Here is a 26,866-nt window from a genome sequence, read left to right as displayed (position 1 = left end):
ATGTTTCACAGCCCAAGTGGAAAAGAGCTCGTTGGCCTCACTTCAAATATAGCTTGATTTTTGATGGGGGAACTCAGGTTAAGACCTCTGCTAAGACAACCGTTTCTCATGTGGAGTCTTAACATTGTTCTAAGCAGTCTCTGCAAGGCACTTTTTGAGCCTTTGCAGGAAGTGTCCCTGCGGGAGCTAACACTGAAGACAGCCTTTCTGGTAGCCTTAGCCTTTTTTTGAGGAGAGTCTCGGAGATACAGGCGCTTTCATGCAGTGAACTATTCCGCAGAATTACGGAAGCAGGAGTTTCTCTTCGTACTTTCCCTTCATTTTTCCTGAAGGAGGTGTCATCTTTCCATATCAATCAAGAAGTCAGGTCCACCTTTCAGACCACGGGTTCCAAGAAAAGAGATGAAGTGTTGAAATTGCTGAATGTACAGAGAAGTTCTCTTCATTCCTAGAGGCGACCAATGAGTTCCTGCTTTCAGATCTAGAGTTAGGCATGACCATTTACATTGCATCAATAGGTGTAAATGGACACACTTAAGTGTCCAATAAATAATTGGCTAACACTCTTAATCCCTTGGGGAGAATGTTTGGACTTGATTAAGTATTTATTGTTAAAGAAAAATTGATTAATATAATGGACATCGGTATGGGCCCATTGCTTTCATACGGGGGACTGTGGGCACGGGCAGTAGCTCATAGGTGACCAGCACCAGACAATAAGTCTAAATAAGAGCTGCCCCATACATCATTTAGTCCAATTTTAGTGCAGTTAATTTAATCAAAATGCTGGGGTAGCCATCCAAATGATTATGAAAAATTGGAAGAATTGTGACCGATTAAAATTTTACTTTTTGGTGGAATTTGTTATGCTTGTGTTATATATATGAGAAAATGATTTTTGAGCAAAGGGGTAATAAATTGTTTAATCTGACGTGGGGTCCATTGACCAATTTTATTGATTCTAATTGAATGATTTTTCCCTTTACTTATGGTTATATTTCACACATCCAGGGAAGGGGGCTGGGTGGTATGGAGAAGGTTAGTATATAGGGACTGGTTTATTAATGTTTTGTAAGTATTAATGTATAATTATTTTGAATACATTGAAATAGGGGGGGGGGGTGAAAATGATTTTTAAGTATTTTATTGTTGGATGTAAGTGCTGTTTTTCAAATAACTTGAAAATGAATTCTTGTATGCACTGTTTTTGGTTTGAAAACGAATAAAGATATTTATATATATATATATATATATATATATATATATATATATATATATATATATATATATATATATAAACAATTTATACTTAATCAAGTCCAAACATTCTCCCCAAGGGATTAAGAGTGTTAGCCAGTTATTTATTGGACGTTATATTGGACATTATTGGCAACAAAATTGTCCTTAGGGTTACATTTTTTGTGCACACTTAAGTGTACCATGCAAAGAGTGTAACTTATAGTATTCTATAAGTTGTAGTAAGGAAACAAGAAGGCAGATGGTCTACCAGATCCAACATGAGGAATAATGGAGAAGCAGACCATACAGAAAAAAATGTCTTTATTATTATTATTTTTTTTAATCTTGATTCATTTTCAAAAGCCAACATTAAGTGCAACAGATTAACAAACAAATATTCCAATAATCAGCACTCAATACAATCAAATGATATAATAAATATATAACACCCCCCTCCCGCACCTTCCCACCCACCATTCATGGATGTGCATAACAGAAATCAAAGGGAAATAATGTATGTTCATTTCATACAAAATTTTGTTAATGGATCCCAAATTGCTTTGAATTTATTATAGTGTCTCAATTTTAACGAATTCATATGTTCAGATTTATAAATTTGGCATAAAGTTTCCCAGCAAAAACCATAATAAAAAAATGTCTTTATTAAATGTACTCCCAAGTTATAGAAAAGTGCCCAACGTCCAAGTTATAGAAAAGTGCCCAACGTGGACGTGTTTTGCCAAAAATGGCTGCCTCGGGGACAAATTAACTCCAAACTCCCTCACTGAAGTGACTGGCTGGCCCCTGATACAGTCATTTTTGGTGAAATGTGGCCACATCAGGCACTTTTCTTTATCCTGAGAGTAAGTTTAATAGAGACTTCTTTTTTCTATAAATTGGGTGCATACGTACGTTGAAGACACACCCATGCCCCCTTCAAGCTCTACTTACATTACATCCCCTTGCAGTTGTGCACTATGGTATCTTATAGATAACATGTTGTGCAAACACACGAGTGACATTTTTCTGTGCACTTACATGCTATGTAATGCTCATGTAACTGCACACACCCAGTTATAGAATTGCTTTTAATGTATTCAGATTGTCTTTTGATATCACTGCTTTGAAAGTATTATTCAATTTCAGAAAGGCAACATACCTTGTTAAAAAGTAAGACATTCCTTTACAGACCAAGGTATAAAAAGACCAAGTCCTTCCAGTATGATTAAAGTATCCAGTACACTTCTACAACTAATGGCTGAAGGTAAACGACTCTTCTATTTTTTGTTTTTTAAATTTATATTGGCAGCATTTAGAAACACTACCTTAAAAGGGCTCCTTTTACGAAGACGTGCTAGTGGTTTAACGCACGTAATAGCACGCGCTAAACCGCCGGCTGCGCTAGCCGCTACCGCCTCCTCTTGAGCAGGTGGTAGTATTTTGGCTAGCGCGGGGGTTAGTGCGTGATGAAAAGTCTTAAATTTATTTACCTCCTCTTTTACAAAGCCGGGGCAGTTACCACAGCGGCAGCCATTAACATGGCTTTGTAAAGAAGGGGGTAGTTATAAGCACTTAGCACTGCTCCCCTATTCACAATTATGTATTTCAGGTTGCCTAGGTTGGGAGACCAAGAAAGTAACTATTTTAATCTAACTTTTAAAGACACCTGTGTGTTGATATAAAATACCAGCACAAAATCATCCAAATTTGCAGGTTGAATCTGGCTGTGTAGATTTCCAGCAGTAAGCAGGCTAGTGAAATCTTTACTAAGGTCAATAATTAATCAGGTTGTTTCAAAAGAAACCTTAGAATAACATATTATAACAATTTAGACCTCAGTGGTGTAGCTGTGTGAAAATCAAGTTTCAATAAACACAGTATATTATACACCAAAAATCGTCATTGGTCCAAATTTTCTAAAGTACTTAAAGTGCAATTCTTATAAATATATTTCATAGATATAAAGTACTCATCTTAATGTGCAAGAAAACGCGACTTGGGGGTATGTACTCCGACAGAGCTATGGTTCGCCAGATGACTGTATCAAGGATTCCCCCTACAAGTAAATACATAAATATTGAAGTTGTTGGCTGCTTAGTGTACCTCATTGGAATGACTACAAGACGGCATTGTATTTTCCAAAACAGACAATATTTTTTATTGTTAGTAAAATGGCTTACAAATTTATAGCAGCGGAGTCATAGCAGAAAGAAATATATATATATTGTCAGTTCAGAATATGCAATGGAGAGTAACACTTACACTCATATGCCGAGCAGGGGGCTAGCACACCCTCCGGCATAAGCAGGTAAACCTCTCTGACCCTACTTGTGATGCATGTTCTTTTATACAGATAAATTCTTGCTTTGTTTCAAAAGGCTCATCCCCGAACTCTGGTCATATGACTCCCTAGTGATACAAAAAATGTATACCTAACTATTCCCCCCCCCCTAGTCCACGCCTCTCACTTCCCCCCCACGAGAAAGGCCCTAGCAGTCCAGAAACAGAGGGCACTTCGTGAACTTCTTTTGTCCATGTCTTGAATCCTTATCACCTTGCTGAGGCTGATTTGTTTGTTATCCAACACTGTATGTCTTCAGGATGGTGTCCTTGTAAGCAGTCTTATGCAGCAAATTGAAACAAAGATGCAAGGGTGACATTCTAGCATCCTGGCCATGCCTGGATCCCATGGTTTGCTGTAGAGACAGGCACCAATCCCCCACATCCCTACTCCCCCTTCATCCTTCAGGGGTTGTTACTTGTTATGGGTGGTTTTATGGCTTTTCAGGGTGCCTTGCATGTCATACGGCACTGATAACAGCTCAGTACAAATGAACAATGGTCACCGAACCTTGGAAAAGTATCCTCCTTAGGAAGACAAGAACTAGGCCAGCAGGAGTATCATTTTCAAAAGGATACATGCGTTCATAGTACATGCTGTTCCATTTGTAAAGAAAGGCTGCTTTAGACTGTGAGAAAATATGTGTGAAAATGGCTGTAGTGTCCAACATACACAAGGTATTTCTCCACCAGGTAGTTCAGTATGTCCAGGCTTGTCCAGGTTATCCAACTCAATATAAATTATCTCAACTACATAATTTAGTCAAATAGTCAGAATACTTCTTACAGCTAAATTTTAAAACAAGCCGTTAAGTTGGCCGGAGCAATGTCTCCCACGTTTCTAGGTTCATGCAAGAAGACATGGCCACGGCGTCCTGTTCTTTATACATTTTCAAAACAACGTAATGAGGTAGATATCTATGTGGCCATTCAAGAGGGAAGAACCCTCTAATGACGTGGATAGATCAGAAGCTCAAGTTACACCAACGACATCAACTCCAATTCAGCATTAAAGCCCCTGGGTTTCACTGTATCAAGAGTAAAGATCCATTTCTGTTCCCTGAAATTAAGTTTCTCTACTAAGTTTCCACCCTCCCACCCTAATTTTATTTGGTCAGTAATTCGCCACTTAATATTAGCTATCCTATGTTTTTTATCCTGCCAATGTTGTACTAGGGGTGCTTCCATATTCCCTGTATTAACTTTAGATTTATGTTCCGTCAAACGCATCGATATCTTTCTTCTGGTACGCCCCACATAATAAAGGTCACAGGGGCATTTTATTAGATATATCACAGATGTACTAGTACAGGAGGTGGAGGAGTTAGCATAAAAGACTCTCTTTGTCCTAGGGTCTATCCAGGAAGGGCCAGTTATGATTTGAACACACCATTGGCATTGCCCACATTCAGAATGAGTGTGGACAATGTCGCAATCATCATCTTTAATTTCAAATTTGTGTAATGTCAACATTTCATCTATCGTTCTTCCCCTTTTATAGGACACAATAGGAAGTGACTGAAATAGTGGACTTAATTGTAAGACTCTCCAGTGTTTAAGAATATTAAAAAAGGCACCACTCAAATCTGAGAAAGGTAATACACAGATAAGGTCTTCTTGTTGACCAGTCCATTTTTCTTGAATCAAGAGGGTACGATTTGCATATTTAACTCTTTTTTTTTTTTCCAATAGAAAATAGGATTATTTATTTAATTCATTTTCTATCCCGTTGTCCCCAAAGAGCTCAGAATGGGTTACAGGTTTAACATATATAATTTCCGTACAAGTTTATGATACAAGTTTTTATCCTAACTTGATACATACTAGGGTCTATTAGTATACATAACATATAGCTTACTGGTTACAGTTTGCTCCCATCTGGCCGTTTTATGTGGCCTGTGGTGTGATGCAGTGTTTTCATTGCCACCCCGATGTTATCTTCTTGTTGACCAGTCCATTTTTCTTGAATCAAGAGGGTACGATTTGCATATTTAACTCTTAAATATGCCTTCCTAATAGCCTTTGCTGGATAGCCTCACTCTTTAAATCTTACAGCTAAAAGTTTTGCCTGAACCTCGTATTCTACCACATCTGTACATAGTCTTCGTATGTGTAAAAATTGACTAATCGGAATATTATATTTCAGAAAGTAGGGATGGTCACTTGAAAAATGTAGAAAGTTATTCCTTTCTACTTCTTTCCGATATAGGGCAGGAACGAGTTTCCCATCTTCTTTCTTACTAAGCCACATATCTAAATAGGCAAGATTATATGGATGGTATGTCATCATAAATTTTAGGTGGGGGTTAAGAGTGTTAATAGATATCTACCTTACTACGTTGTTTTGAAAATGTATAAAGATTATCTCAGAGAGAGCGAGACCAGAAGGCTTTGAGCATGCGCAAATGCTCAAAGCCTAGTCCAGCCCGGCGCAGGAAGAAGGAGGATCTCTCTCGCACCGCACCGCCCAGCCCAGCCAGCCCAACCCAACGAGGGAGGATCTTCGGGCACTGGCACTGGCACATCCTGTGCATTGGTGCTGGTGCTGGTGCTCAATCGGGTAAGAGATGTTTTGCGGTGCTGGGGGGATGTAGAATCGCGGGGGAGGGGGGTGACGTGAGCGGGGGGGGGGGGAGGATGCCGGTTCGCAGGAGGAATGCCGGATTCGAATGAAAAAAAAAATGCTCTCGGGTAAGCGAGCGGGGGGGAGGATGCCGGTTCGGAGTAGGCGGGAGGAGGTTTTAGCATGCACGGTATATGCATGTGCGCGCTATATAAAATTTTTTAAACATAAATTTGTGTTCCCCACACGCTATACCCGTGTGCGTGTTTTACACGGGTGCGCGGTATATGGGTGAAAATACGGTACTTTATATCTATGAAATATATTTATAAGAATTGCACTTTAGAAAATTTGGACCAATGATGATTTTTGGTGTATAATATACTGTGTATATTGAAACTTGATTTTCACACAGCCACACCACTGAGGTCTATAAATTGTTATAATATGTTATTCTAAGGTTTCTTTTGAAACAACCTGTGTAGATTTCCACCAGCTTGGGAGCTGGTGTCCTTATCTGAGGCTGAAGTATGCCATAGGTGTCTATTTCATAACCTACAGAATTACTTTGCTACTACTACTACAATTAATTACAGTAAAGCCTTGAATTGCAAATAACTTGGTTTGCAAGTGTTTCGCAAGACAAGCAAAACATTTGATTAAATTTTAACTTGATATACAAGCAAGGTATTTCAATTCAAGTACATACAGTATACACACATCACAACTGAGCCGATGGTTCTTCTCTTTCTGATGCTGCGGGAGTGTAGTGACTGTTCTAAACAAGCGAGATCTTGCAATACAAGTACATATAGTATTTTGTATTAAAGTTTTTGGGTTGTGGAACGAATCGTCTGCATTTCCATTATTTCCTATGGGGATATTAGCTTTGATATACGAGTGCTTTGGATTACAAGCGTGCTTCTGGAACGAATTATGCTCGCAAACTAAGGTTTCATTATATTTCTATAGCAGCGCTGCACAGAGTCACAAAGAATAAGAAAACAGTCCCTGCTCAAAAGAGCTTACAATCTAAACAGCCAAGACAGACTAACAGGATATCATGGATACAGTTAAGTGAAACGGTTAATCAGCGGGCTAGGTTGGAGGGCAGAGGAATAGGGTTAAGGATTGAAACCTATATCAAAAAGGTGAATTTTCAGTCTGCTTTTAAACAAGGGAAGGGAAGAGGCTTGATGGACAAACTTGGGTAATTTATTCCAGGCATAGGGGGCAGCTAGATAAAAGGAACGAAGTCTGGAATTGGCAGTGGGGGAGAAGGGTAAAGCTAAGAGTGCCTTATCTGAGGAACAGAGTACTCTGGGAGGTGTATAAGGAGAGAGAAGCGAGGAGAAATATTGAGGGGCAGCAGAATGAACACACTTATAGGTCAGCAATAAGATCTTGAACTGTATGCGATGGCAGATAGGAAGCCAGTGAAGTGACTTAAGGAGAGGGCTGACATGAGCGTAGCGAGGTTGGTAGAAGATAAGTCGCGCAGCAGATTGCAAGGAGAGAGGCGACACTGCAGGATACCAGTTAGGAGTAGATTGCTGTAATCTAAGTGTGAGGTTACGAGAGCTTGGACAAGGGTCCAGGTAGTGTGCTCAGAGAGAAAGGGGCAAATTTTGGTGATATTGAAGAGACAGAAGCGACAGGTCTTAGCAGCTTGATGAATATGCATAGAAAATGAGAAGTCGGAATCGAAGACCACTCCAAGGTTGCGAGCAGAGGAGACTGGAACAATGTCAGTATTATTTACTGAGATGGAGAAAGGAGGAGGAGGAGCAGAGGGTTTAAGAGGAAAGAGGAGCAGCTCAGTCTTGGACATATTTAGTTTCAGATGACGGCAGGACATCCAGGCAGCAATGCCATCCAAACAAGCAGAGACTTTTTTTTGGACTTTAGGTGAAATTTCAGGTGTAGAGAGGTAGATCTGGGAGTCATCAGCATATAGGTGATACTGGAAGCCATGGGAGGAGATCAGGGCACCGAGGGAAGAGGTCCAGAGAGAGAAGAGGAGAGGTCCTAAGACAGAACCCTGGGGTACACCAGTGCCGGGTTTTGAAAAGCCATCTGGACCCCCGGACATGTCCTCAAAAGGAGGACATGTCTGGGCAAATCCAGATGCCTGGTAACCCTAGGTCTGGGGACATATCTCCTTCCAGGTTCTTTTGGCCACCAGATAACTGCTGGTATGCCTCAGGCTGTTTCCTATTCCTCCCCCTTTCACCTGCCCAGCTATGAGAGATAAAGAGCTCTGGATCACCATGTCCCTCCCCCTTAGCAGACTCAGGCAGTTTCTTAAAGGGCAAGTTATTCTGTATCCTGAGTTCTGAGCTAGGGGTTCTTAAAGGCACAGATTCAAACCTGAGTGCTCTGAAACTTTGAGGCTTTCTTCTCTGGACAGATTTAGGTAAAAAACTATGCCCATCACATACCTCAAAACCCAGAGATCAACCATGGTCTATCAAATTAAATGCTAGAGCATGGATCTCTAATCAATCTGCAATTAGCTTTCTCCCTGGGAATAAAGTCATGCAGTGATCTTTTTCTAAAAGCATAAAAACTACTGGTGTGGGGTGGCATTTTAGAGAGGATGTACAAATTGGAACTGGATAGCAGACCTAAACTAAGCCAACGGTGCTGGCATTGTTACCTATCAATTTGTATATTCAATGTTGCTACCAGATAGTAGCATATACAGATTAAATTAAGTGCTTACACTGGTGAGTGCACAAACAGAGAATCCAGCCCAATATAGCTACTTTCCAACCAAGCATCCAGAGCCATAAAATTCCAAAACTGAAAATGCTTGTGCCCTAAAGATCGTATGCCATGTCATCTATTTCTGACAAAGATCCCTGACTTGTCCTCAGCACCAGTCATGGTTGATTGCATCTCAAATTCTCTGCCAAATTAATTTAAAGATTTGATAAAAAATATATGTTTGCATTGCATTGGTAATATAATATGATATATTCAGTAAATAAGAACATAAGATGTAATAAATGTAATAAGTTAATATTATATAATTAAAGAAAATGCACATACAGAGTATACATTAAGGAATTCCAAACTTTTTGTTTCAATTATTTTAGAGACGGAGGGCATTTCTGTAGATGCAGCTATGAAGTTTTTAAAACTTGCATTTAGCTATGAGCAGTGGGATATATTTGACAATATCGTTCCAAACGTTTTTAATTTCATCCAGGTAATCACAACCTATATGTAAGTGATTTTATAAATCAGACTATATAGCATTGCTATGTTTTATTTCCATTACAAATTAGCTGTTTGTGTTGCATGCGCTAGAGAGAAGATAATTCAACCTGCAAAAAACAAGCAATGGAAATAAAACTGCTTATTGCTATGGAACCATTAATATCAGGAAAGCAGCCTCTACATGGTCTGTCGGCTCAAGACTTTAATGCCAGAAATGAGGATTTCTTTGTCAATATTGGAGGCAGAACTGTGACTTTTAAAGGTGGGTCCCTAAGTTATACAAAAGGCAAAATGTTGTTCTTCTTCAGCGGCTAAACACTTACCCCCTCTTATATGAACACATAGTGTGGCTTTTAGAGCCAGTAGCAGCGGTAACTGCTCTGACGCTCATAGAATTCCTATGAGCATCAGAGCAGTTACCACTGCTGCCGGCACTAAAACCCACACTATGCGTTCGTAAAAGAGGGGGTTAATTATCCATTTTAAGAGGATCTTCAGACAGAGAATTATTCAAAAATGAGCAATTCATAATTTCTTCGGATCATCTCCCAAATCATCACTAGTCCTCAGAGCATTAAATCCACTTTGTAGGATTATACTGATCTCAGACATACGCTTCCATGATGCAGCCAGAATGGGCGAAACATAGCGTTATGTCGGAGGCTGTTCTGATGTTCTTCTCTTCATTGTGAAGATAAGGGCGGTTTTTGTTAGTGAATTTGAATAGTAAAGTTCACTTCAGTATTTGAAAGCAGTTGAGAAATTGTAGTACTATATATTTAAGAAAAAAATTATGTGCATTTAATACTCTGAGGACTGATGATGATTTGAGAGATGATCCGAAGAAATGATGAATGGATAATTTTTGAATAATTCTCTAACTGAAGGTCCTCTTAAAAATGGATAATTATTTAAGTGTTTGGCCATTTGTGTTTGATTGTGGACTGTGTGGGGGCTACACATGGAAGTTTTTCTGACCACCTTTATTTTTGACCACATTATTCTGCTTCAAGAGTCATAAGCTTTTCAACAAGAAAAAGATAGTTTTAGGCATTCAGGGGTCAAGTCTATAACTGGTCGCCCCCCTCTTAATTGTGCCGATACAACGCGGGGAGTATCTATTCTATAAAGGCATAACATAATACTGCAATAAATTGGTATCAGTGTGCTCTATAAACCAGGTCTACGGCAGGCATAAATGGGTAAACTCAAATGCAGCTGTTAGACAAGGGGGAAGCCACTGCTTGCCCTGTATTGGTAGCATGGAATGTTGCTACTTTTTGGGTTTTGGCCAGGTACTAGTGACCTGGATAGGCCACTGTGAGAACAGGCTACTGGGCTTGATGGACCATTGGTCTGACCCAGTAATGCTATTCTTATATGTAACTATTTGACACACCAGTTACCGTTCCATTCGCCTCTGCTGTGAACATCTCCCCTTTTATTTATGTGCTAAGCAAGTTAGGGCAAGTTGGGTGTGTATGTTGTAGAATGGCGATAAGCACACAGCTGTTATTTATGCTCGTAAGTGTACACTTTCCCACATGAATCATAGGATTCTATAAAGAAGAGAACGGCTTATGTCCCTGTAATATAATAAGCTGCAAACTATACCAGCACATTTCACAGGATCCCACAGTTGCTCACATGGGAAAAACATTCAGCATAAGGGGGTCCTTCATATACTCATCTTCTAATACTACTGTTAATTATTTCTATAGTGTTACCAGATGCAGACAGTGCAGAGTCACAAAGAAGAATGTGGTACGAGGTCTGTTCAAAAAGTTCCAGGACTGATTTTATAAAAAAAAAATCTATTAAACAATCTTACAACTTATTCTATTGGGTCTCCTTCAAAGTACTCCCCTTCCCTATGTAAGGTTGCATGATTGTGGATGCTGATGTAGTTGTCACATAGCACAAGGGCAGATAGCACAAGTACACCTATGCTATCTGCCATGGCATGCAATTCAGTGCCTCTGCCACAGGTGTCTACCTTGTGCTCTAAATACAGGACAGATCTTGGACATGCTTCCTGCATTTACCATACAGGTAGGTTTTTGCACTTATTGCATCCTAGGTTTTGTACCTAAGGTGCAGTAAGTAAAAACCTACTGCACTAAATAAACATGCTCACTTGTTCTGTTATTGCAGTTATAGTCTAATAATTATAATATATTAGAAAACATCATTTAAAACTTCAATTTAATATAAAAATACAGTATTAGATTTCTACTTTCAATGCTTTTCCATTATTTTGAATTGCAATTCTTAGGTGAGTCAGTAAAGAGTGGAGACACTTCAGATGATCTTTTCATATTGGCGGAAACATTATATTTATGCGTCTGTAATAATCCACAGGTATGTTGGAGAATCATCACTTTTATAGTGAAAGTGTCCCTTTTTGTAATAAAAGATTTAAATCCCTACAGTCAATTTCCAGCTAACAAGGACAGCAGCTTAAGTTAAATGGTGGTATCAGCATTTAACGTAATCAATGTATTCAGCATTACAATTTACAAGGTAAAGTCACATTATTATGACCACTGCCTATCTCTGATGTCAAGGATGCCCAACCAATGAACGAATGCACAAGTTGTGTGCAGACTTCATGGGTATGTAAGGTGGGATGTCAGCAAGTTGCCAATATAGCAACCATGACTGTCGTGGGGAAAAACATGATTTATCAGACAGTGAAAAAGGCATGTTCATCGGCTACTGGGTTAAGGGTTGATGCATTTCAGAAATGGTTAAGTTTGTGAACTGCTCACGGGCTGCTGCTGTTAAAGTGTACTTTGAGTGGACAAATGGAACCTTTTTGATGACCTGATATGGTTGCTGTGGGGCAGCACAAACCATCGATGTGAGAGGTGAACGTTGGCTACACAGGATGGTACAGGCTGATCAACACACTACCATGGAGCAACTCACCTTCCAAATGAACAAAGGGGGCTTCCAGATGTGTGTCCAAAATGACTGTGCAGTAACCCTGCTTCAAATGGAGCAGACAGCTGGTGACTGCACCCATGCTCATAGGGTTCATGCAAAAAAGGCTGCAATTTGCACAGAAGTATCGATGTTGGACTTATGACTGGCAGAGGGTTACCTTCTTTAATCAGTCACGTTTTGAGTTTCATCAAACAGATGGACATTGGTGTGTCAGGCGTGAAACCACTGAAAACAAACACCCAGCAACCATTGATAGATGTACACAAGCTGGTGGAGGCAGTGTTATGTTCTGGGGAATGTTTTTTCTTGGTGTGGTCCAGGTCCCTTGATACCTCTGGAAAGCACTCTTAACCGATATGGGTATCTCTCCATCCTTGCCGATCAAGTACACCCGACATGTTGATGGTCTTTCCTATGGCCAATGTGATCTTTCAACAGGACAATTCGACATGTCATACCACCAGAACTGTTAATGAGTGGTTTGCAGAGCACGACCAAGACTTACAGCTACTTTCCTGGCCTCCAAATTCTCCTTAACTCAATGAAGCACATTTGGGACCACCTCGATTGACATGTTTGATGACTGGTTCCACCGTCAGCTATTATTGGACACACAGCAGTGTTCATGGCTCCAGATTCCTCTAGCAACCACCTAGCATCTTATTGAGTCACTCTCATAGCGTCTGGCTGCTATCTATGCTGCCAGAGGCGGTTATTCTGGATATTAGCAGGTGGCCATAATAATGTGACTCGACTGTGCATATAGATAGTGGTGCTGAGTATACTGTACATATAAAGCTCCATTTAACATAAAGGCCTTTTTCCCTTATATGACAGCTTGACCCGTTACAGTAGTACTGTGAGGCTAATGGTAGGAGTTGCTGGTGCCATTTTGAACCTGGTACTAGCAAGGGTCAGGAGCCACTGGGGATCACTTTTGCCCTGACCTACTAGACACTAGAGATTGCATCAGGTTGATCCGGGAGAAGCCCTTGTTTGGGGGCTTTGGGGGATGTCTGGGATTGGGGGAGCCACCAGGAAGAAGGGGAGAGGGCAGCTCTGATTATCGCATATTTGTCCCTTTAGAAGTGTTTTAAAATGACTCAAGAAATTTAGTTACTTTAAGAAGGGTGTGGGGTGGGGATGTATATTTTTGTTCTAGATGATATGATTAAGAATTTCAAGTGTTATATTGAAAGTTTAATGGATATTTTATTGTACACGTGTTTAAGATTTAAAATGAATAAAGAATTTAAAACTAAAAGTCCCCAGGAGCATGCTTCTGTGACAATAAAATAATACTGCTTGTGAAGTTGTTTGCAAACAGCATTATTCCTGTACTGTAGGAGTGACTAACTCGCAGTACTGAGCTACCACAGATTAGTCACTCCTGTGGTAAAAAGATTTTTACCACATTTTAATATCTACCGTATTTTCACGCATATAACGCGAGCGTTATACACGGTTTTTACAAACATAAGAACATAAGAATTGCCGCTGCTGGGTCAGACCAGCGGTCCATCGCGCCCAGCAGTCCGCTCACGCGGCGGCCCCCAGGTCAAAGACCTGTGCCCTAACCGAGACCAACCCTACCTGCTTTCGTTCTGGTTCAGCAAGAACTTGTCCAACCTTGTCTTGAATCCCTGGAGGGTGTTTTCCCCTAAAACAGCCTCTAGAAGAGCATTCCAGCTCTCCACCACTCTCTGGGTGAAGAAGAACTTCTTTACGTTTGTACGGAATCTATCCCCTTTTAACTTTAGAGAGTACCCTCTCGTCCTCTCTGCCTTGGAGAGGGTGAAAAACCTGTCTTTATCTACTGAATCTAATCCCTTCATTATCTTGAATGTTAACCTTGCGTGTTATACGAGTGAGCGCGTTTTACAAATTTTTTTTTACATAGTTCCCCCCCGATGTCCGATTCACCCACCCTGCAGGACCGCTCGCACCCCCACCCTGAAGGACCGCTCGCACGCACTCCCACCCGCACCCGCACCCCCACCCTGAAGGACCGCTCGCACCCCCATAGCCTCCTGACCCCCCCCTCATCATGTAGAAGCTCCTACCGGTGTCCTGCTGCTTCCTCTTGGCGGTCCCGGCCCTTCTGTGAGCCTTGCGTCTGCGCTGCTTCGTCTTCCGGCGGTCCCGCCCTTTCTCTGACGTCTGACGTCAGAGAAAGGGCGGGACCACCAGAAGACGAAGCAGTGCAGACGCAGGGCTCACACAAGGGCCGGGACCGCCAAGAGGAAGCAGCAGGACACCGGTAGGAGCTTCTACATGATGAGGGGGGGGGGTCGGGAGGCTGTGGGGGTGTGAGCGGTCCTTCAGGGTGGGGGTGCGGGTGCGGGTGGGAGTGCATGCGAGTGGTCCTTTGGGGTGGGGTGGGGTGCGGGTGCGGGTGTGTGCGAGCCGTCCTTCAGGGTGGGGGTGTGAGCGGTCCTGCGGGGGGGTGAATCGGACGTCGGGGGGGGCATCAGGCTTTCAGGGTGGGGACAGGACTTCAAGGGGGAGAGGAGAGTCGGGGCGGGGGAAAGGAGAGTCGGGGTGGCCAGAGGAGAGTCGGGGTGGGCGAAAGGAGAGTCGGGCGGCGACGGGAGAGTCGGGGCAGCATGCGCGGTATACGGGTGGGCGCGGTATATAAAATTTTTTTAACATATATGTCGGTTTCCCGCGCGCTATACCTGTGTGCGCGTTTTATACGGGTGTGCGTTATCTACGTGAAAATATGGTACTCCTCTAAGGAGAGTAGTTATCAATGTGATCTACTATTAAGATGTGTTATTTTGCCACTAATTTATGCTATTTTAGCAGTGGTTCCATTTTATGCACTGAGAGGTAGTTACTAATAATTGGGATTAAAAGGAAAATAACACATCTTAACGGTAGACCACTTTGATAACTATGCCCTAAGGCAGGGGTGTCAAAGTCCCTCCTCGAGGTCCACAATCCAGTCGGGTTTTTAGGATTTCCCCAATGAATATGCATTAGATCTATTACCATACAATGAAAGTAGTGCATGCAAATAGATCTCATGCATATTCATTGGGGAAATCCTGAAAACCCGACTGGATTGCGGACCTCAAGGAGGGACTTTGATACCCCTGCCCTATGGGTTTGATTCTTTAAGTGGTGCTTACTGCGGCAGACACCTAGAAAATGGGCGCCCACCACGTGTCAATCATGGACAGGCGCCACTTACAGTATCGTGGCTAGCAAGGACCCTAGGTGCCAGAAATGTAGGCCAGGGTTTTACAGGCCTACATTTCTGGTGCCTAGGATCCTTGCAGAACTGCGGCCAGCAGCATCTAGTGACACCGAAGTCTGGCACCATCCCTAAACATGCCCACTTCCGGGATTCAGCAGCACTAGGTGCTGGTCCCAGAGAATGCCTAGTGGTGCCTAATTTTTTTTTTTTAATGAGTTTTTAATTGTTTTTTAACTGCAATACCAATTATTGTGCCACTTAAAACCAATTAAAACACTTAAAGCCTAACTTTCAGTGACTTTTTGAGAATACGCCTCTAAGTGTCAGTGGCCAATTAGGCGTGTAAGTGCTAGGCACTGATCTATAAAATGTGTGCTTAATTCCCTGGGAAGTAAATATGTTGCCTAAAAAATCCACAAATTCCCTTGGAAGGGTCCGCAGTGGAACAGCGAACCCGGAATCCACAGGAAAGGACCAAAGTTTCACAAAACAAGCAAAGGTATCCAAAGTCACACAAAGTGGAACAAGTTCCTGGAGTCCCAGGAGATTAATATGTAAAATGAAGTGTTTATTAAAATCGAATGAACATTAATTATAACAGTCCTGTGTCGAGCACTACAATAGTCACAACATATCTAGGTACTGTAAACGTGACCGTGTTTTGGCTACAAATTGCCTTCTCAGGGGTCCTGTCTCCTTAAGTAATTGCAAGTGGTACTCTTGAAATTTTCAGCACCAATACAGATGAGTAACCTTGAGTACAGATGCTTTAAATCGGTTTGGGGAATAGCCCCTACCTATCTCTTACCTCATTTCGTGCTATACAGTCCTACTAGGATAACCAGAAATTGTAACTCATTTGCCTACCCAAGAATCACTGGTTGTAAATATAAGTCCTTTTTGGATAGAACATTCATGTTTCAAGCAAGTAAACAGCAGTCTTGGTTAGGCAACTACATCAATGGAGCCAAGTTGACCTATGGCGCTTTTCGGAAAGAAATTAAGACAGCATTGTTTGATAGATTTATTTCCTAAATAGAAGTCATATTAAGTTTAATAATTTTATACTGACTATACTTGAGAAATATGTTGTACTTTTACTATTTGTATTTTGTAAATCGCTGATTGTCCAGTTCTCTTCAGTGTAAACCACCTAGAAGTCGTATGATTGTGGTGGTATAGAAGAATAAAGTTATGTTATTTTATGAATTAGATTAGATTTTAATAAACACTTCAATTTACATATTAATCTCCTGGGACTCCAGGAACTTGTGCCTAAAATATCAGTACAAAAAGTGTCGTCGATCAGCATAATTGTAACAGAGTAGACACCAAAGAAGGAGTGGAAAATATAAAAAAGGATCTGCAAAAGTTAGAGGAATGGTCTAATATCTGGCAACTAAAATTCAATGCAAAGAAATGCAGAGTAATGCATTTGGGGGCCTAATAATCGGAAGGAACCGTATATGCTGGGAGGTGAGAGGCTGATATTCACGGAAGGGGAGAGGGACCTTGGGGTGATAGTGTCCGAAGATCTAAAGGTGAAAAAACAGTGCAACAAGGCGGTGGCTGCTGCCAGAAGGATGCTGGGCTGTATAAAGAGAGGCATAACCAGTAGAAGAAAGAAGGTGTTGATGCCCCTGTACAGGTCGTTGGTGAAACCCCACTTGGAGTATTGAGTTCAGTTTTGGAGACTGTATCTGGCGAAGGACATAAGAAGACTTGAAGTGATCCAGAGGAGGGCGACGAAAATGATAGGAGGTTTGCGCCAGAAGATGGAAGCCCTGAATATGTATACCCTAGAAGAAAGGAGGGACAAGGGAGGTATGATTCAGACATTCAAATACTTGAAAGGTATTAAGGTAGAACAAAATATTTTCCAGAGAAAGGAAAATGGTAAAATCAGAGGACATAATTTGAGGTTGAGGGGTGGCAGATTCAAGAGCAATGTTAGGAAATTCTACTTTACGGAAAGGGTGGTGGATGCCTGGAATGCGCTCCTGAGAGAGGTGGCGGAGAGGAAAACAGTGACGGAGTTCAAAAAAGCGTGGGATGAACACAGAGGATCTAGAATCAGAAAATAATAGTAAATATTGAAGAGCTAAGGCCAGTATTGGGCAGACTTGCATGGTCTGTGTCTGTATATGGCCGTTTGATGGAGGATGGGCTGGGGAGGGCTTCGATGGCTGGGATGGTATAGATGGGCTGGAGTGAGCTTTGACGGAGCCTTCAGAAGCTGGAACCCAACCACAGCACCGGGTAGAGCTTTGGATTCTGGTCCAGAAATAGCAAAGAAGAAAAAAAAAACGAAACCACCTTAGGAGTTAGGCACAGTTTATAGAATAATGCATAGTGCCCATCTTTATGACTAACATTTAGGCAGAGGCATTAATACCAATGAAAACCAGACCTAAATGCCTGCACTAAACTTATGCATATTCTAACACTACTCCTAACTTTTTTTTTTTTTCCCAAAACAGTTTATTAAATGATAAAGACCAAACAGATCAAGAACAATATCATTTTTCTGGCTACAGAATACAGGAACAAAACAACAACAGCAGCAAACCACCCAACAGGCAGAGCTCAGTAGAGCTCAGGCTGTGTTCTTAGGAGCGCCTAAAATCTGCCCATGTTTCTCCCCTGGCCATACCCCTTTGTGAGATCCACGCACTAGAACTGACATGCACTACTTTATAGAATACGCTTAGAAAGTTGTGCATGTCAATTCTAGTTAGTGCCAATAACTGCATGTTACAGTATAATCTCGTTATAACGGACTCACTTATAACGGAACCTCACTTATAGCAGACGAGGTCCACTGGCCCCGGCCAAGCGCCATTATAAACATACAGAAAATCATCGGATATAGCTGACTCGCATATAACGGACTTTTGGATATAACGGACAATTTGGTCCCCAGAGTCACTTTTAGCTGTAGTTTCTTTCAGTTATAACGGACCTGCAGGCTCCGCCTACAAGGCACGTGGCATGCCGGTGATGTAGCATCAAAATGCAGCCCAGAAAAGAATGACAGAGTATTTTTCTTTACAGTACAGTGTTCTGGTTTGCAATGATTTTGTACCATACCAATGTTTTGCTGAGTTTTGTTCTTGATGTTGCTGATTTGGCTTGTGCAGTGACTGTTGTTCATTGATTGTACATTGTTTAAAGTTGCCATAAATAAAGTTTTAAAAAAATGCAATTTTGGATATAACGGACTCTGGATATAACGGACCGTTTTTCCAGGTCCCTTGAAGTCCGTTATAACGAGATTATACTGTAATATAGTTTGCACACAAGGCATGACGCACTTAAATGTGCCCGCTTATGACTGACATACATGGCTGTGCCTAACTTTTGATGTGTCAATGCCACCTTATGTCTGTATTCTATAACAGCGTAGACATTTCTAAGTGCCTTTACAGAACTGGCACTAAGCTCGTCTTTTTTGTGGTGCCTGCTTTATGGTGTCAGTTTATAGAATTGCCACCTATGTGTACTTGCAAACTCCACCCCAACCCTGCCCCCAGTAATTGCCCTTTCTCTGGGTAAATATACGTATAATCTACATGTGCAGTGGCATAGCGAGGGTGAGAGGCACCCGGGGGCAGTGGAGCCCTTCCCCCACCCTCTTCTCTCCCCCCTGCTCCTTCCTTGCTCCCCGTCGCATGCCTACATCCCTTCCCTACCCTGTACCTCTTTTAACTTTCCCAGCGCCAGCAACATCACCAACTTGCCCGCGTCGGCACCGGCTCTCCCTCTGATGTTACTTCCTAGGCACGAGACCTGGAAGTGACGTCAGAGGGAGAGCCAATACCGGTACAATCAGCAGGTTGGAGATGATGCGTGCGCTGGCGAAGAGCTATAGGTATGGTGAAGGTGCGCGCATGACAGGGAGAGGGAAGGAGCGGGGAGTGTGAAGAGGAGGAGGGGTGCCAGCACCCTTACCAAGATGGCGCCCGTGGCGGATTGCCCCCCTACCCCCCTTTACTACGCTATTATATATGTGTAACTTTATCAATCTTTAGGAAGGGTAAGTTTCTAAAATCCTGTTTACTCAGGTGAAATGTTGTTTTAGCTGCAGAAATAACTTTTTAAAACGATCCTGTCCATGAACTGAATACAGACTCTGATTGCATATTGTTGTATTTTCAGGCTGTTCAACCTGATAAGGAAATGGTAGTTGATGCCCTAATGTTTCTCTGGGAGAAGTGTAAGTCTGGATTTCTGCAAATACAGACGGGTTCTACTGACTGCTCCAGATTCAACCAGAAATTTGAAGCCAGCAGCAAAGTACTCCTTCTTATTTATACATCCCAGCATTTATTGCAAACCAATAAAGAAATCTAGCAGATCTATTTCTTTCTAAAAATGAGAACTCCTTTATATTCAGATATTCAAATTGATTAAGTTGCAATTTAAATATGTAATAAAGCATTTTTTCCTACATTTTTCAAAATGTTTTGTTAAAACATTGAGAAATTACCATTGTGTGTTTCAACCTGTTTAAGATCTGCTTCAAGGTTAAATGTCATCCCAATTCCAAAAGAAGTTGCAAGATATTGGCCAGTACAATAGATGCACAAAACATCCAACACCAATACATCCATAGCGGTTTCTTTAAAGATTATGAGCTCAGAAATAGATCTGCCATTTTTCTTTATTTGTTTAGATAATATGGCTCAGAAGATTTCATTTTTTGCAGATAAACTACAGTTTTCACTGTGAAGTAATTATCATGGTCAATTGACAAATAGAAGACCTTTTAAGGGAGTAGTAACTAGAGAATGACACTGGGAAAAAATTAGTCCCCGTCCCTGCTTCCTGTCCGAGCTTGGTGCCTGTCCCTACCCCATCCCTGCAAACCATCTGATCCATCAGCTCTAACCTGAAGGCCCTTTCTCTGAACCATTTCTCTCTGTCTCTCTCTCTCATTCTAAGTGTGTCACACTCATAATCACACTGTGAGTCCTTTCTCTAGTCATTGCTGGTGTGTGATACTCATTTGAAAGCTGTCTCAGTCTTTGAGACCCTTCTCTCATTCGAATGTGTCACCCTTATTTGAAGTCTCTCATTCTGAACCCCTTATCTCACTTGTTAGGAGTGTGACATGCTCATTGGAAGTCTTTCTCAATCTCACACTCTCAGAGCCCCTTCTCTCACTCAGAAGGAGTGTGTCATACTCAGCTGAAGGGCTCTCTCACTCTCTGAGCCCTTCCTTTCACTTATTAGGAGTGTGTCACACTCAGTTGAAGTCTCTCACACTCTCTGAGCAGCTGCTCTCACTCATTAGGAGTGTGTCTCATTCAGTTGAAGATCTTTCACAAGCTTCGAATAGTTGTATACTGAACTTATTTTATTAAAGTATAAAAAGAAACAATATTTTGTACAATTGTCATTTTATAAATCACAAATAATAGGATGGGATATAAAACTGAAATGAATAAATAAATAAAACAAAACCCGTGATTGCAAGAGGGGACTGTTGGATGTGTGATTGTGAGTAGGGCTGCTGACCGGGAGAGGTGGGAAGGGAGCTGCCCTTCTTCATAGGGCTTTAAACTAGGTAAGTTGGGGGAGGGTACCCACTCACGTACTGGCGTGAGTAACCAACCTGGCGAGGTAAGTTACCAATCCATTTCTGAGCCTGAGGTAAGTGCACACTATATTTCTGAGTCTAAGGTAAGTACACACATTGCAAACAGTACAATAGGAGTTGAATTAACTCAAGCAGGAAAATCTCCACAGAGACATAGCAAACATAAAGTATGGAGGGCTATGTACGTTAATGCCCACAGTTTGGGCAATAAAATTCTGGACTTAGAGACGGAAATGAGGAATGCCAACCTAGATGTGGTGGCGATATCCGAGACTTGGTTCACGGACTCCCATGGGTGGGATATGGCTATACAACTTACTCCGTCGAGATAGAGAGGGCAAAATGGGAGGAGGGGGTAGCACTATACACTAAAGAGGACATCAAAGTTACCAAAATCGCAGATGTCAAGTACACCGGGGAATCCCTCTGGGTGAATTTGGCTAGGGGGAGGAACAAATGCCTGTATCTTGGCGTAATATACATACCTCCAAGACAACAGGATGACATGGATATAGAATTAATCGAAGACATAGAGAATATCACTTTGCGGGGAGACAGTATTGTTAGGCGACTTAAATATGCCTGATGTGGATTGGAACAGACTTTCTACTACGACCAGTGGCAGCAGGAAGCTATTAACCTCTATAAAGGGAGCAAGACTCAGACAAATGGTATTAGAGCCCACTAGGGATCAGGCGATACTGGACCTGATACTAACCAATGGAGAAAGTGTCACAGAGGTCTCGGTAGGCGATACGTTGGCCTTCAGTGACCACAACATGGTATGGTTCAACCTCAGGAGAGGTTTCACTAAATCAAACACATCAACCAAGGTCCTCAACTTTAAGGGCACCGACTTCAAAAGCATGGGAGATTTCGTCCATCGGGCACTGCAAAACCAAGCTGGAACAGACAATGTAGAGGTAATGTGGTCAATTCTGAAATCAACCATACACGAAGCAACCAACCGCTACATAAAATCAGTAAGTAAACGGCGAAGAAACAACAAACTCAGTGGTTCTCTACGGAGATCTCAGACCTCATAAAAAAGAAGAAAAGAGCATTCATCTCCTGCAAACAATCAGGAAAGCAGGAATCTAAGGAGGACTATCTGGCCAAGTCAAAGGCATCAAAACAGCAGTCAGAGAGGCCAAACTGCGTATGGAGAAGAATCTAGCGAAAAACATCAAGAAGGGCAATAAATCCTTCTTCAGGTATATTAGTGACAGAAAAAGAAACACAGTTGGGATAGTACGCCTTAGGAAACCCGACGGGAACTATGTAGAATCGGACTATGATGAAGCCAAACTTTAAAATGAATACTTCTCCTCAGTCTTCACTTGTGAGGCGCCGGGATCCGGCACTCAGCTGCAAACAAGGGAAAACTCGGAAGACCCGTTTCAAAATTTCAAGTTTACACCCAGCAGTGTTTACTATGAGTTATCAAGACTCAAGGTGAACAAAGCCATGGGACCAGACAAACTATACCCCAGGGTGCTCAGGGAGTTGAGGGACGTCCTGGCGGAACCATTATCCGCGCTCTTCAATCTTTCCCTAAGTACAGGAAGAGTCCCTTTGGACTGGAAAACGGCTAACGTCATTCCACTCCACAAAAAGGAATGTAGGACGGAGGCTGCGAACTACAGACCGGTGAGTCTCACATCGATAGTGAGTAAACTTATGGAAACACTAATCAAACACCAATTAGATATGATCCTGAACGAGGAGAATCTACGAGATCCCCATCAACATGGATTTACAAAGGGAAGGTCCTGCCAATCAAATCTGATCAGCTTCTTTGACTGGGTAACAAGAAAGCTTGATATAGGGGAGTCCCTGGACGTCGTGTACTTGGACTTCAGCAAGGCGTTCAATAGCGTCCCACAACGCAGGTTATTGAGTAAGATGTGTTTGATGGGATTAGGTGAAACATTAACTGCATGGGTTAAGGACTGACTTAGAGGTAGACTTCAGAGGGTAGTGGTAAACGGTACCCTCTCCGAAACGACGGAGGTAATCAGCGGAGTGCCACAGGGCTCGGTCTTGGGCCCGATCCTATTACCATCTTCATAAGAGACTTGGCAGAGGGGCTTCGAGGTAAAATTACATTATTCGCTGATGATGCCAAACTATGCAACATAGTAGGCAAAAGCACAGTGCCCGACAGTAAGACGCAGGACCTACTCCTACTGGAGAATTGGTTAAAGACTTGGCAACTAAGTTTCAGTGCCAAGAAATGTAAGGTCATGCACCTTGGCAGCAAAAATCTATGCAGGATTTACACCCTAAATGGTGAGACCCTAGCAAGGACTGCAGCAGAACGAGGCTTGGGAGTGATCATTAGTGAAGACATGAAGACTGCCAACCAAGTGGAGAAAGCTTCATCCAAGGCTAGACAAATCATGGGTTGTATCCGTAGAAGTTTCGTCAGCCGTAAGCCCGAGGTCATAATGCCGTTGTACAGATCCATGGTAAGACCCCATCTGGAATACTGTGTACAATTCTGGAGGCCACATTACCAAAAAGATGTGCTGAGAGTTGAGTTGGTTCAGCGAAAGGCCACCAAGATGGTCTCGGGACTCAAGGATCTCTCATATGAGGAACGGCTGGGTAAGTTGCAGCTATACTCACTCGAGGAACGCAGAGAGAGGGAGACATGATTGAGACGTTCAAATATGTCACGGGCTGCATCGAGGTGGAAGAAGATATCTTTTTTCTTAAAGGGCCCATGGCAACAAGAGGGCATCCATTGAAAATCAGGGGGAGGGAAATTTCATGGTGGCACCAGAAAATATTTCTTCACTGAAAGGGTGGTTGATTGCTGGAATAATCTTCCACTACAGGTAATTGAGGCCAGCAGCGTGCCAGATTTTAAGAAAAAATGGGATAGGCATGTGGGATCTCTTCATGGAGGAAGTTAGGGGGTGAGTCATCAGAGTGGGCAGACTAGGTGGGCCGGACCCTTTTCTGCCGTCATTTTCTATGTTTCTATGTTCTATGGAGGCAATTCACAGCAGATACTTTACCATGGGGACAAGGTCATTCACTGCTCCAGAGGGTGGTGAAGGGTCTTGTCCCCGTACCCACGGCAACCAGTCTTTTTTCCCCCCGTTCTTGCGGGTTGCCCTTGGCTACCTGCAAGTAACAGTCGCCGTGTCATTCTCTAGTAGTACTGTTTACTCTGCATGTCACAGGAAAAAGAATACAAACCAACCAGCATTGTGCATTCCAATAAAGTAAGCATTAACATAAAATCCACAGCCTCAGTCTAGAAAATATGGTGGGGCTTTTTCGAAAGGATATCCAAGTCAGAATTTTCCAAACAGCCTATCTCACATGAATTTTTGAATAGGATACAGCCTGTTCAAAAATACATAAGAAAGATGAATGTCCGTGTGCTGGAAACATCCATTTTACAAACTGAAATGTCCAAATTTTGAACAAGGGAAAACGTAGACATTTGTATGGTAGCATTCTTAGAAAATGGCCACACAGATATCCATGTAGAGCAGAAGGTCGGCCTAATGGTCCCATTTTAACTCTTTGTTTTTCTAATTGTGAATACTCCTGGAACAGAAAAATACCTACTGGCTTGCAGGTGTCTTATATGTAGGTACAATAGATATTTTTCTGTTTTTGGAGTGCGGTTCTTGTAGAGGATAGGTCGAAGAGGTGGGTGGGTTCAGGTTGGGAGGAGGGTTCTAGTTGAGGGAGATCTTGTTGAGAGGAGGCTGGGAGGTGGGAATACTCATGTTGAATGGAGAATTTATGCTGGGCGGGGGTGGGCAGTTTGTTTCATAGGTTACTGGCCCCTTTAAAAATAACAGGCCTAACTTTAGGTCATCTACCTTAGCATTCTGTATCCAGGAACTTGCAATTTTCCAAGCTATGCGTTTAGCTGTTGTAAAATTATGAAGTATACTGCAGGATAATAACTACCTCTCTTTATGTTGTACATGGAATTCTACAAAAATGTTATGTGCAATCCTGTATAATTAGAAAAAAGTATATTTGGATATATTTGATTATGAATATTTTATACATATACATTTGTCATTATAAAGATTAATTTAATTTATTTTAGGTAGTCTACTTCCTTTGGCTAATTAATGAAGTAATACAGTCTTGTGATATAGTAGAGATACACCCTGTATTGTTGGCAGAGGTCGCATTAAGGCTGGCTGTGGCATTTGAAAACATGCCTGATTCCAGAAAGAAAAAGTCAGGTAACATATTTAATTTGAGTTTCATTAAATTAATTCACTTTTGGCCAGTGGCATAGTAAGGGGGGGAGGGGCAGACTACCCTAGGTGCCTTCTTGATGGGAGCGCTGGCACCTCTCCTTCTCTCCACCCCCTCATACCTCTTTGGCTCTTCACTGGTACGAGCAGCTTCTCCATGGACAAGTAGGAAAACAACATCCACACATGTGGGTGATGTCACAGCTGACGTTGCCTAGTGGCCCTTGTCAAAGAGCTCAGAATGAACTTTAAAGTTCTGAGCTCATGCACTAGTTTCCTACCTACATGTAGTTAATAGCAACAGAACACTCACTATACCTTCAGTTATTTTATAACCGCCGCAGCGGTTTTTATTTTATTTAGATAGTTACATAAGAACATAACATTAGAACATAAGAGTTGCCACTGCTGGGTCAGACCAGTGGTCCATCATGTCCAGCAGTCCGCTCACGCGGCGGCCCTCCGGTCAAAGACCAGCGCCCTAACTGAGACTAGCTCTACCAGCGTACTCCCTTATTTAGCAGGAACTTATCTAACTTTGCCTTGAATCCCTGGAGGGTGTTTTCCTCTATGACAGACTCTGGAAGAGCGTTCCAGTCTTCTACCACTTTCTGAGTGAAGAAGAACTTTCTTACATTTGTACGGAATCTATCCCTTTTCAACTTTAAAGAGTGCCTTTTCGCCGCCGACGCCCATTGCGCGGACGGCTTCATCGACTTGTCGATCAGAACTCCCAAGTCTCTTTCCTGAGAGGTTTCTCCAAGTACCGCCCCAGACATCCTGTATTCGTGCATGAGATTTTTGTTACTGACATGCATCCCTGTACACTTGTCCACGTTGAACCTCATCTGCCATGTCGATGCCCATTCTTCAAGCCTGATTATGTCGCGTTGCAGATCTTCGCAATCCCCCTGCGTCTTCACTACTCTGAATAACTTCGTATCATCTGCAAATTTAATCACCTTGCTCATCGTACCTATGTCCAGATCGTTTATAAAGATGTTGAAGAGCACGGGTCCAAGCACCGAGCCCTGTGGCACTCCACTGGTGATGCTCTTCCAGTCCGAGTATTGTCCATTTACCCCCACTCTCTGTTTCCTATGCTCCAGCCAGTTTTTAATCCACGTGAGTATTTCACCCTCGATTCCATGGCTCGCAATTTTCAAAAGAAGTCGTTCATGCGGAACCTTGTCAAACGCCTTCTGAAAGTCCAGATATACAATGTCGACCAGGTCGCCCTTGTCTATCTGCCTATTTATTCCCTCGACGAAGTGCAGCAAGTTCGTCAAACAAGATCTTCCTTTCCTGAAACCGTGCTGGCTGGTCCTCATCAGCCTGTGTCCGTCAAGGTGTTCAATGATGCGATCCTTTATCAGCGCCTCTACAATCTTTCCTGTTACCGAGGTCAGACTCACCAGTCTGTAGTTTCCCGGGTTTCCCCTTGAACCTTTTTTGAAGATCGGCGTAACATTTGCCACTTTTCAGTCCTCCGAGATCTTTCCCAT

The 26,866-nt window shown here is 42.2% G+C and overlaps 1 protein-coding gene across 5 annotated transcripts in view; it reads left to right on the top strand.

Moving 5' to 3' along the window:
* Positions 1-26,866, top strand: part of CFAP54 (cilia and flagella associated protein 54) — a 440,387-nt gene that overhangs the window by 57,783 nt on the left and 355,738 nt on the right. For all 5 annotated transcript variants that reach the window (XM_033951153.1, XM_033951154.1, XM_033951152.1 and 2 more), the window contains exons 10-15: positions 2,429-2,503; positions 9,244-9,356; positions 9,458-9,629; positions 11,643-11,728; positions 19,677-19,814; positions 25,205-25,346. In XM_033951153.1, the coding sequence (XP_033807044.1) occupies positions 2,429-2,503; positions 9,244-9,356; positions 9,458-9,629; positions 11,643-11,728; positions 19,677-19,814; positions 25,205-25,346 (726 nt within the window). The remainder of the gene's footprint in view (positions 1-2,428; positions 2,504-9,243; positions 9,357-9,457; positions 9,630-11,642; positions 11,729-19,676; positions 19,815-25,204; positions 25,347-26,866) is intronic.

Source organism: Geotrypetes seraphini, chromosome 7 (genome assembly GCF_902459505.1).
Source record: "Geotrypetes seraphini chromosome 7, aGeoSer1.1, whole genome shotgun sequence".
NCBI classification, from domain to species: Eukaryota; Metazoa; Chordata; class Amphibia; order Gymnophiona; family Dermophiidae; genus Geotrypetes; species Geotrypetes seraphini.
This window is presented reverse-complemented; position numbering and strand designations above follow the sequence as displayed.